The sequence below is a fragment of the Vicugna pacos genome, chromosome 1 (assembly GCF_048564905.1).
Source record: "Vicugna pacos chromosome 1, VicPac4, whole genome shotgun sequence".
In the NCBI taxonomy this organism is placed as follows: domain Eukaryota; kingdom Metazoa; phylum Chordata; class Mammalia; order Artiodactyla; family Camelidae; genus Vicugna; species Vicugna pacos.
The window spans coordinates 119,728,697-119,740,827 of NC_132987.1; the positions used below are offsets into that span (position 1 = coordinate 119,728,697).

Here is a 12,131-nt window from a genome sequence, read left to right on the forward strand (position 1 = left end):
TACGTCCTGGGCGAGTTCACTAAGCTGCCTGTGAGTTTCAGTTTCCTCGTCTATGAAGCCGGAACAACGCCTATTTACCATTTTACTGCTAGCATTATGAGGGCCAAAGAATTGACACAGAGTCCTGGACACAATATGCACTAGATAGAGTCTAGCTATTGCTCGTAATACGCACTGTCATTTCTTTATATCGCATGTCGTTGAAGGAACCTGGCCTCTACTTTTGACTCAGGGCTGAATTACAAACACCAGATGCTGAGCGCGTAGGACGGTGTGTCTGGGCACAGTTTGTGAAAACGCTCCTAGCCATCAGGTCACATGTTGGTAATCCTTTTTCTTATGAAGATATGGGCATGCTTAGGCAGCTTTCACGACTTTCTGGCCACCATTTGGTGAATTTCTGACTCCAAAGTTGATTGGTTGAAGTAAAGCATGCAGCTGCCAAGAACCATCTCTCTCCAGTCTCCCAGTCTGCCTAGGCCTCTCTCCGCTCCGCAGGTGCTTTTAGAATCACGTGTCTTGACTGCCACTGGCACTTGCACTTGGACGCACGGCATCTTACACCCGTCCTGCTCCAACCAGGGCTCAGCATCCTCTCTCCCAAGCTCCCTCCTCTCCTCCTCTGTCGCCAGAAATGGCACAGCCATCTCCTCGGCTGCAAAGGCCAGGACCTAGAATTCTTCTCCCGTCCCCCTCCTCGCTCTCAGTGGATGTGTAAGGTCGGTGTGCCCTTTAGACCTCCGTGTGGACGTGTCAGGTCAGCCGCCAGGCTCTCTTCCACAGCCCTGGACCCCTTTTCAGGTCCCCAGATGTGGGATGTGGCGTGCGTCTCCCACGTCAGGTCCTTGGCACGTGACGGCCGAGAGCCTTGGGCTCCCGCCTGGAACCGTCCCCACCCACCTCGCCTCGGCAATTCTTACTCATCTCTCAGGTTCACTTTCTCAAGAAAGCTCTCGCTCACTAGCCTGGACTAGATCAGGGCTCCCACATTCTCTCTGAAGACCCCTCCTGCCGGCACTTGTCACAGCTCGCTCCGGAGTGAGTGGTAAACCTGTGCCCCCACCAGCCTGCAGGCCCCACCTCGCCTGTGTTCTCTGCTGTGTCTCCAGGGCCTGGGCCAGGATCTGGAAATCCTAGGTCCTCCAAACAGAGTTTCTCCACGAGCTCAGTGTGGTAGGCAGAATTCTCACCCCTGATGTACCTGCCTGTGTAATTACTTCCCTGAGAATGTGGGCGGTCCCTGTCACTATGATGGATGGGTAACTCCCAAACTCAGGTGACATTCTGTGGCAAAGGTGAGGGGAGCTTGCAGATACAACCAAGGCTCTACTCAGCTGACTTTAAGTTAATCAACAGGAGAGTATCTTGGGTGGGCCTGGCTTAATGAGATGAGCCTCTAGAGAGCCTAGAAGTCAGAGAGGGAAGAAGTGACAGCAGTTTGAAGCGGTAGAGACACGCTTCTGCTGGTGAGGGAGAGACAAACTGCCCTGCTCCGACCACATGACAATGTGACCCACTGGGGCCAGGTGACAGGGGTTGGTGGTGGCCTCTGGGAGCTGAGGAGTTGGTCTCAGCCCTCCAGACACGTGGACGGGGTCCTGCCGACCACCAGTGAGCTCGGGAGAGGACGGACCTCAGAGGGGACTCCAGGCCCAGCTGACACTGTGACTTCAGCCTCTGAGACCCTGATCCGGGGACCCTGCTGACTCACACCTGACTCCTGACCCAGGACACGGTGAGATAATAATGTGTTGTTTTAAGGTGCTAAATCTGTGATGATTTGTTACGCAGCACAGAAGAGGGAGCCACGCAGTCAGGCCATCTCATATCTTAATGTGAAACATCAATGCCATTTTCTGTAAAAACATTGCCTTGATCTGAAATAGGACAAAAGTCTAAGTCCCGCACAGACACTTCTGACAGCTTCGTTTTGGCATCGTCGTTTTTCTGGTCTTGGTGATCAGCCGCAGGCAGGTGTGTGTGTGTATGTGTGTGGCTGTGGTTTGTGTGGTGTGTGTCTGTTATGTGTGTGTGGCGTGTGTGTCTGTGGTGTGTGTGTATTGTGTATGGTGTGGGGTGTGGGTATGCGATCTTATGTGTAGTGTGTGTAAGTGATGCATGTGGTGTGTGTGATATCCGTGTGTATAATGTGTGTATATGTGATGTGTGGTGTGTGTGTACACCCGTGTGTGTGTGTGTGTGTGTGTGTGCGCCCGTGTAACCCACCATGAAAACCAGATCCACCCAAACCCGAGAGTCCACAGTGGCTTCTGTGAGCCATGAGCAGATGACGTGACACACACAGACACGCCCAGAACGGCAGGTGTCATCACGGCCAAGCAAGGCACACTTGTTCCTTTTCTCTTCCCATTTCCAGAAGACTCCACCATTTCTGGCCTTTGCTCTCAGGAGAGCAGTGGTTTTCAAACATCCTTTAACGTAGACGATCCCTTCAGTGTGTCACGTGGGAAAGCAGTGTCTAACAAGGGAAGTGGGATGGCTCTTTCTGAAGCAGAGCAGGGAGCAGGGGGCCCAGGGGGCCTCTCCATCACTGCTGGGCGCCTCTGAGGCCCCCCAGGAGCCCCAAGGCTTCACAGGAACCCATATGGGATCACCGCAGTGCAGGCAGCTGTGACCTCCCAGGACATCCTGGTCTGCTGTGCGGCTGGTGTGCCTGCCACTGCACAGAGCATATCACAGCACTGCCAGATGCTCTCGGTCTCTGGAATCCTAGGCAGTATTGCTACTGATTAGTTGATTGGCAGGTCTTCCCAGGACACACACACCTTCAGTGCGTACTGAGGGGCAGCACCGCTGGTGGTTAGGCAAACACACACACACACACACACACACACACCACACACAGGATCTCTCACTTCTAAGGTATCAAGATGCGGTTTCATCACCATCTGAGGACACACCATCTCTGCCTTCAAGAGAATGTGTGGCTCGAGACCCGGGGCCCAGAGGGCTCAGAAACATCCTGATACCCGTCTATCTTTCCCTTACTCGTAGCTCTACTTTCAGTCCTACCAGAGACGGTTAACGTGGCTGGAGGGATCAACGATCACGTGCCCCCCTCCTGCGGGTCTTCGTCCCACACACCACCTTACAGGGCTCAGCGCGTAAGCGACGTGCTCCGTAAACAACTGCAGTAAGACCCAGCCGGCCACCACTTTTACAGACACAACCTTTACTCTGGCAGAAAAGCATCAGGGCTGAAACCACCTTCTATCTGCGGAGTGAAGCTGACAACTAGACAGGTAACAGGCTGCTGGTCTGTGCTCTCTTTCCCCGTGGCTTTGCTCGGATCACACTCTGAGCAAGCAGAGTGGTCTCAGGACTTCACGAGCGTTACATAACTCAGAGTTAGTTGTCTTGTGTTCACAAACAGAAAGCTCGATAGGCAAATAGCCTTCTGTGGCCTTGCGGCAGTGATAAAGGTGCACGCTCTCGCTGACTGAGCCGCCCTGGGAGGAGAACCTGGATCCTGAGCAGTTCTCACAGAGCCTGAGAACGTGCCCGCGGACCCAGGGCCGCACTTACGGACCTGAGACTGTGTCTATGGATTCAGGAGCATGTCCAAGGGTCTACTGGCTCAAGCATCCTTACAGAGGCTAAGAAACGACTTAAGGCACAGAAGGCTTGTTCTCTAAACAAAATTTCCACTGCTAACGGCCCTCTGTGAAGGTAAACTTCCTGTCTGCTTAATTTTTCAATTTTACGCATTTATTTAATCTATTTTAATTAACTAATTTATTATTTGATTCTGTTTTTGTCTTTCATGAGTAAGTGATACAATTTTCCTCTTTTAAGGTGATCAGTGAACTAACAACACGATTTAAAACTCCAGGCCCCTTGACACTGAGAGGTTTAAGAACAGTGCTGGACACAGAGGATGGCATTGAATATTGTCGTTAACGTGTTAATATTTCTTCAGTTCCAAGAACATCAACAAACGAGGAAACTTCAACTTGTGCCTCTACAAGATGTTGACAATTTTTGTTTTACTGGAATTCTATCCACATGTTTACATCATTTAACTGGAGCTGGCAGTGTAATCCAAGTTGCAAAACTGTAAGACTTCACAGACGCATAAGCAGGATTTGTACTCTGCATCTGACGCAGCATCTTTCAAGCAGACGCAAGTTGCATTCGGTTCTGTAAACTGCTTCAGTGCCTATTTAGATTAGATTTGGAGTCTATAAAGGTGGCTGGCACAGTTCTTCACCATTCCTAAATTAGTTAATTTTTCACGTGAATCTGGGAGATCAGCTTATTATTACACTAGTTTTTCTCTCCTTTTACCTAATCTCTGCTCTGCCTTTTTTTTGAAAATGTGATGATTTGTCCCAAGTAAATACCGACATTCAGTTTTGTAACATGCTGAGCACAAGTGGAATTCTTCGCCTCCTCCCTGGGGCAACTGGTACACCCAAGGCAGGGCCTTCCAGAGTCAATGGCATCTCCATGCACTGTCAGCACTGGATATGAACGCACAGACTTCTTGATCGACAAATTAGACTTTGGGTCCCAGGGTAGGTCTTGAGACAGAACTCTACAACTTCTAAAACTGGAAGATCAATTAAAAACTGGCCCCAAATTACCAGTCAGTAAGGAGATGTGGGGAGCCTTTCCTCCTTATTGGATTTCTGTACATTCTTCTGAAAAATGCAGGTGTCAAAATGTATGTAGCTGATCAATTTGCCCTTTAAATAATAATTCCAGTGACATCTGTGTTATTGCTTAGCAATGCAGAAGAACGTTCCACCCTCGCTCTGGAGGCGTGGAGATCAAATAATCAGGTATCTCGTGTCAGGAGCCATCCCACCACATGTCAATCCAGGTGTTTGCACACATCACTTCACTTTTTATATCTTACTTCTGAGCAGCCTGATTGTTACGGAGATTTTGCACACGGGGACAGTCCAGTTCAGAGAAGGAGAGGCAAGGTGCCACAGTCCCAGAGCCAGCAGGAGGCAGAGCCAGCCTCCAGACCAGCTCTGGGTCTATCATATTTTAAAAGTTAACTGTCTTCACTCGGGCATAGCTTTGTAGACTTCTCTATGAATGTGGGACTTCCTAATGGCATTGCATTCTGACCTTAGATTTCCCTAAATAATCCAATTTCTTCGAGCAGAACTGGCTGACACCTGCACATAACTGGGCATGATTACTTATGTGTTCTACAAAAACCCCCAAAACTAAAAGTAATGAGGTTTCATTTGGGTGCAGGAACTGGAATGCAAGAAGGGCTAGAGAGACAGTGAAGATACTGTCTGAGGGGAGACAGACACGGCTGCTTGGGGGTGCAGGGCTGAGCAGAGAGTGGCTGACAATGTCAGCAAAGTGTTGAAAGGAGTCACAAAAGCTGAAGGGAAGAGTCTCTCCAGGCCTCTGAGTGCATGTCCCTCGCTTTGCTCCCACAGGACAGACATGAAGCGAAGCAACAGCATGTTGATAATCTACATAGTAAAGGACACCAAACCCACCACTATGTGGTCAGTCACAGGCAATGGACAGCAGCCCCCACCCCAATGCTACCCCACTTCCTGGGGAACAGAGTGGAAAAAACTGCAGAGCCAAATCAGCACAGAATTTAGGGACAGCAGTTCCCCCCAGTCCTGGCCCTGGAAGCATTCTAAGCTCTGATTTGGAATTATTTCACACGGGTATCAGTTTGCCATCAGTTGCTCCTTCCTTTTCTCACTATTGCTATCATGTATATTGGAACTTGAGTTATTCTTCAGAAAGCCTTGGATGAGACCCCTCAGGGTTTCCCTTAAAATAATACAAAAAACTATTTTGCATCCAGTTTTTGTGGGTTTGGGACACAGCCCTATAATCAAGTCCAAATTGTGTGGAACAGCAAGAATTAATGATCTGAAAAACATGCTATGCTTTAAAATTTTACTAAATCATCATAAATTCTTGTAATTAAAAAATCAAACATGAAGCTCTCAAACTGAGGGCTTATTCTCACGTTATTCTCAAGCTGGCATGGAACATGATGACTTAGACCATTATGTAATGTTTAAGTGGAGAGACGGAACGAATCAGAGCTTCCACTAACAGCTAAAGAGTCTAAAATTATTCTAATAGACAGAAGACAGGGATGGCGTGTATTATAGCCCTGGGGTAAAAGGCATTTTTGTTTAAAATAATATGTGACCCCCCCCAAAAAACAAGAAAAATTATAAGGGAAGAGAGAAACAATCGGTGAATCAAAGACTGCACAGGGAGTGATGGCCTGACTCGTGCTGGAGGATTTGCGAGGCAGCAGAAAGCTCTCGCGGAGCAAAGACCAGAATCGGTGGGTGAGTTCGTGGCGGGCTCTCTGACCCAGCCTTTCTGATCATGGCTCCGGACCCCGGGGTACCGCCCTCTGGCAGGAGCCTCCTGTGTGTCCCCGAGAGGTTCAGGTGGGAACTGAGCTTTCTGCCCACAACCCCGTCTCTCACCATCCTCTTTGGTCCGGGTGAAGATCTGCTCACTTCGGACGCCATCCCCAGCCCGGGTGAAGGCCAGCACCTGGATGCTGTAGTTGGTGTATTTCTCCAGCCCGTCCAGCTCCAGAGAGGGCTGCGTGGTGGTGACGTTTTTAATCTCGCCCAGCTCTGGAGGACGGGAAAACAGACCCCGTTACCGCGGCGGCGGGCATGCGCCTTCCCCGCCCTGTCCCTGCTGCCAGCACTGGGCCCCCGGCCTCCACCAGTCACGCCCTGAAATTACTCAGAGGGACACAGCCTTCATGCGGCGCCGACACTCTGCGGCCCTTTGGAAAAGGTCCTTTGCACCAAACTGCCACAGAGCACCAGGCAGAAAATCGGGCCGAAAAACAGCAATTCACCCCAAGTTAAGTGTTATACATCCCCCGCCAGCGCTGTGGCTCCAGAAGGGTCCCCGCAGGAGCTGACCCTGCACCCTGATGCCAGGGACTGGGACCATGTGCGCTCCCTCCGTAGGGGCACTTCTAACTGCTCATCAAGAGGGTTAAGAAGCCAAACTGGCCTTCCATGTGCATGTGACTTTCAGGACCTCACTTCTCAGACATCTGAGTGGAGCTGAGGAGGCTCGGCGAGCTCCTCCTGTCACCTGGAGTGAACTCCCCCCAGCGTCCTCGCCTCAGTGACATGAGTGTCAGAAACTCGGCGACAGCTAAAAATGCTGCATGTTCTGGGGTGGGATCCACTCGTACTGTGCAAAGATGGGATGATCTGTTCTCCCTTCTGAGGCCCAGGACACACAGCAATTTGAGAAAACTCCCAGCCACATGTGAAACACCTCCGTGGGCGCCCTGGGCTTTGAAATGAGCCACCTGCAGGGGAGGCAGAGGAGAGGGGGGCCTGGGGAACTGCCCCCCCTCCCCGGGTCAAGTGGCCGTTGTGGAATGTCTGAGGGGGCAGCCTGGCCTGGTGTGTCCAGTCACTAAGAACCGGTGTGGGAGATGGGGTTCAGGATACCATCCTCCTCTATGGTTGGCTGTGGTGAGAGCCACCTCTGCGCACATCTGGACAGTGACAAGGCTGCCTGATGGCATCTCTCGCTCTCCCTGGCTTCAGCAAAGGCACCTCGAGCCGGCATGTGACTGAGGTGCCAGCCCTGTTCTGGGCACACACCTTAAGTCATTTATCCCGCTCAACCATCCTCTGCTCTCCACTACCCATTCCTCTTATAGGGGAGGAAACTGAGGCAGAGAGAGGCTCCATTATCTTGCCCGAGGTCACGGATCCCAGCATGGGCCGTGGAGCCACAGGGCTGGCCATGCGTCCCCAGTCCACGATCTCAGCCACGCGCTGTTGTCGCCCGGTGGAACTGCCACCGGGGCCAGATGAAACAGGCTTCTGCTGGTCTGGCTTTCTCCTCCTGCTATTTTTCGATTCCCTGGTCCTTCTAGCACAGGGCACATAAGCTCAGAGATGAACGGCCCCCTATGTTGTGATTATGACGACTGTGTCTGTTTTGACTTTCAGTCATCAAAAGGATCAGGGTTGACATGGACACAGCAGAAAAGTCGAATTTAACGCAGTGGGTAGCCAAGGTTTGTCCTGTGATGTCAGGGACCCCTGTGTATGACGAGGGTTGTGAGGGAAGTGAAGAAATGGGCCCAAGAGAGATGAGCGAGCCACAGACTCAGCCCCAGACCCCGGCACCAGCCAAAGGTTCCCACCTGGAGCAGACAGGGGGCAAGTTCTGGGGGCAAGATGCTTTGCTAGGGGAAGAGAGCAGGGCAAGGGGGCAGCCCCCCAAAGATGTCTGTGGCCTAGTGTCTTCTGGGGGAGGCCAGCAGGTGGCAGACCTTTAGGGGCCACCATTTGGAAGCCACAGCAGATGGTTTATAAAAATAAGAAGAATGAATAAATATAGAAATCATACTATTTAAATTACAAAAAGTTTTTTTAACTTATATTTTAAAACAATATCACTTTATGTGTTTATTTATACCCTCTCTTACTCTTAAATGGGTTTAAGGAAGAAATCAGAATAGGGGTGGAAATAACTTTTTTCCAAAGCCTGCTGCCACGGCAGCAGAATCCCCGGTTGGCACCTAAATGTTGCTTTGATTCAGAATCCGTCATTTTTGTCTTAAAGAAAGACAGAGAGGATGAAAAGTACCTCCGATTGCGATGGAAATGGTGAGTTTCTACAGTGTGCCCTCTTCCTAGCCGTCTCTGACTCACTGCTTCTGTCAGGACTTAAAAATTATTTAATTTACAGATGATGATGCTAAGATACTCAGAAATTTCACCAACATCTTGTGTATATAACCTGCCCTGTCAGATATCCTAACCGATTTTGTTTTATCTGATCACATTAACAAAGTATTTCAGGCAACTGCTAATCACAGAGGTAGAATAATCTTTCCTTCCCAGCCTACGTGTGTGTGTGCGCGCGCGCGTGTGTGTGTGTGCGTGTGTGATGTTTTCAAGGCTAGTGGAGATAATTCCTTACACGATCACTCTGTAGTCTGTGTCTGTGGGAATCTTGGGGCCACAGCCTGAGGAGTTTGTGCAAAGCATCCAGTCATGCCGTGAAATTGCCTGCTCGTTCATTCATGTCACCTCTCAGAGGAAGCAGCAGACAGGAAGTGATTGTTCGTAAGCAGGTTTATGTTTTTTTATGTTTCTGAGGGTTTTTTCTTATCTTTTGGAGACTGAGCATAGAACTTCTACTTTAGGCCTTAAGCTCATCACTTTGACCTGAATACAGTGAGTACAAGTGTCTTTAGGAACTGTTTGCCTTTCCCAGCATTCTTTACTTAAAGACTTTTATATTTTTAAATATTCAAGTTTTTAAAGCTTTAAAAGTGTAAAGTTGACTGAACCACGTTAACACATCCTCCATCGAAGAACTAAGGAGCTACGAGTGAAACATGAAAATAAGATGAAGTCACCACTGGATTGTGGGAATATTTCCAACAAGATGAAAAAAGGAGTGATTTTAGTGTAACGTGACCTTTAGGTGAGCATATTTCATCTCATTCAAAAGGAGGATTAGAAACCAGAACAAGTCTGCATGGTATCTCATGGTACTGTGTCAGTAAAACAGATAATTGGCCAATTTTCATAGCTTTATATTTTACATCAGTGGGGATTTTTAAATCTCTCTTTTGGGAGGAGGAGGGGCAGTGAGTCACCTGCCTAACTCCATCCCACCGTGGGCGGGCGGTGCGCTGCTTGGCTCGCGGTTCTGTTTTCCCTACATCTTTCCGCACATCCGACGGGATGGACACTGCGTCCTCAGCATTCAGCATGCACTTGGCGTGGAGGAGATGCTCAGATAACATGTCTGCTCCGGGTCCAGCAGAACGTCTTCCACTGGCGGTGCCGTGCAGAGTGCTGCATGCAAGAGGTCAGGCCCTCCGCGTGGACAAGCACGTCTGGTTACAGGCACAGACAGCTAAGCCTCGGGCTCTGCTACTGACCTAGAAATTGAGCTGAATTTGCCAACGTGTCTTCCTGCCTGTATCCTGGCACCAAGAGTGGGACCCCTGCAGCCTCCGAGGTCCGCTGTGCTCTGTCTACCTGGATGGAGACAGCCACCTGGCTGGCTGAGCAGGCCCACATGGGCCGGGGCAGGGGCGGCAGTGCTCTGGGGGCCTGGGCTGTGCTGGCTCGGACTCAGAGGGGAGCTGCCCCAGGAGGGACGTGCAGTCGGGAGGCCTGGGAGAAGCCCCAGACGGGGGACGTGGGGGGGGTGGGAGGAGCTGGCAGGGGGCCGGGGAAGGTGCCGGCTGCCCGAGAGTCTTGCGCCACCAGCAGAGAGCAGCCCTTGGCGGCCCTTCCTTGCTGGGGCTGCAGTGCAGGTGGGCCCAGGGTGCTCCCCGAGAGGGGCTCCGCCTGGCTCAGCAACGTCCGCCCCCCAAAAGCAGAGACACGGAGATGTGTTCTCCCCAAGATGCTTCGAGCCCCAATCTCTGCCCCTTGAGCTGACACTCTCTCATGCAAAGTCTTGTCCCCAAACAGGAGAGTTTTGTCCTACAGCTTGAAAGGAAAAACTGAACACAAAGAAACAGGAAGAATGAAGGGAGAGAGGAAGGACAAAAAGAAAAAGGAGGAGACAGGCATGGCAGGTCTGGGGTGAAACGGCTCCTCACGGGGAGTCATAACACTCCTCCCACGGTCCTGGCTTCCTCCTCCCCACCCCGTCATGGCTCAACTGCAGGAGCTTAAGACGTTTCCCTGCTGAGTCCTCCCAGGGAGCAGGAAGAGGTCAGCCTTTTAGGATACGCATCACGTAGAACCTTCTAGATACAGATCAAGGTTTCAGTGCTGCCTGCAGAGGCTTGACATAGATACCCATAATTACGAAAACACATCTATTCCTGGATTCCCCAGTGCCAGCCCCTCCCATCCTTCAAATTGCTTTGAAGGTAGATGATGGTTTCAAGAGCTGTACACACCTGTTTAAATGTCAGATGAGAGGTAAGAACAGAGTGATGAGGGAGAGAAGGAAAGCATCCACGGATAAAGACATGCCCACCCTGTGCTGAATCCCACGGTGGGAGGCTGGGAGGGGGGCTCTGCAAATTCCATTGCTCATCCTTCGGGGCAAACTCAAAGCCTCAGTTTAACGCTCTTACCTCCGTCCATGAGGTTGGCCCAGTAAATGACTCTGAAGCCCTGGAGAATCCCATTCAAGGCTTCCTTGGAAAGCGTGGACCAGGATATCGATATGCTCTCTGGTGATGTTGCTATGGCTTGGACATTTTCAGGGGGGTAGCTGGGCACTGAAATTAGATAATTAGAATCTGTAATAACCGCGGGTGGTTTAATTAGCAAAGCAATATCGAATAAGCAACGTTAGTTTCATATTTCAATGTGTAAGCAAAAGAAAAAACTTGCACTCAATTCTCAAAAGTAAGTGAGAAAAAAAAAAAGAAAGAGCACTGTTTCCCTATGTAAGTATTACGGTCATTCGGTAAAGTGCGAGGAATCTGTGCTTCTGTCCGCACAGACCTCCAGTCTCTCCTTCCAGAAAAACTGCTTCACTTTTAAGGAGGTCGAGCTGGCCTTACGGAGCTGCGAACATTTCTGATCTTACTGCATGAGAAAAGGGCACTGCTGGCCTGGTTTATGCCCCATGACTCTCGCAAACTTCTGTTTGAAGTTACATGTCCTTTACACAGCACCCTCCCTCTGGCAGGTAAACTGAAAATCCAGCTACTGAAAGCGCTGCAAAGCAGACAGGCAGCCACACCCGCCGCCGCCTCTCCAGCTGGCCCCCTCTCAATACTACAACATTCGTCAGAGGGGAGAGAGAAGACGGACCAGGAGAGAGGCTAGAGAATATCTGAGGTATTCCTCACGTCGAGTTTATGTGAACCGTAAACTCTGGCTGGGAGGGGGGCGAAACAGTGACTGAGGCGCAAACGTCAGTGGAAAACTGGCATCAAAGCTAAAACCGAGTGGCGTATTCAACCACAGCTGCCAAGATCGTGAAGATGGAAAGAAAACCCTGGACTTCAGGTTTCTGGTTATCTAGGACGTCCTTCCCTGTAAAAATGGTCAGAGATTATAGCTGCAAGTCACCGCGTGTGTTCTCAAGCCCAGGACCAAGTGACTAGTTGCACAAGAGGCAACTGGTTGACCTGCAAGCTTGCTGCCGGAAAATCTACCACTTATGGCTGC

The 12,131-nt window shown here is 50.4% G+C and overlaps 1 protein-coding gene across 1 annotated transcript in view; it reads right to left on the reverse strand.

Moving 5' to 3' along the window:
* DSCAM (DS cell adhesion molecule) overlaps positions 1-12,131 on the reverse strand; it is a 667,301-nt gene that overhangs the window by 80,539 nt on the left and 574,631 nt on the right. The window contains exons 19-20 of the mRNA XM_031684569.2: positions 11,084-11,230; positions 6,462-6,617 (exon numbers count right to left, since the gene is read on the reverse strand). Coding sequence (XP_031540429.2) covers positions 6,462-6,617; positions 11,084-11,230 — 303 coding nt within the window. The remainder of the gene's footprint in view (positions 1-6,461; positions 6,618-11,083; positions 11,231-12,131) is intronic.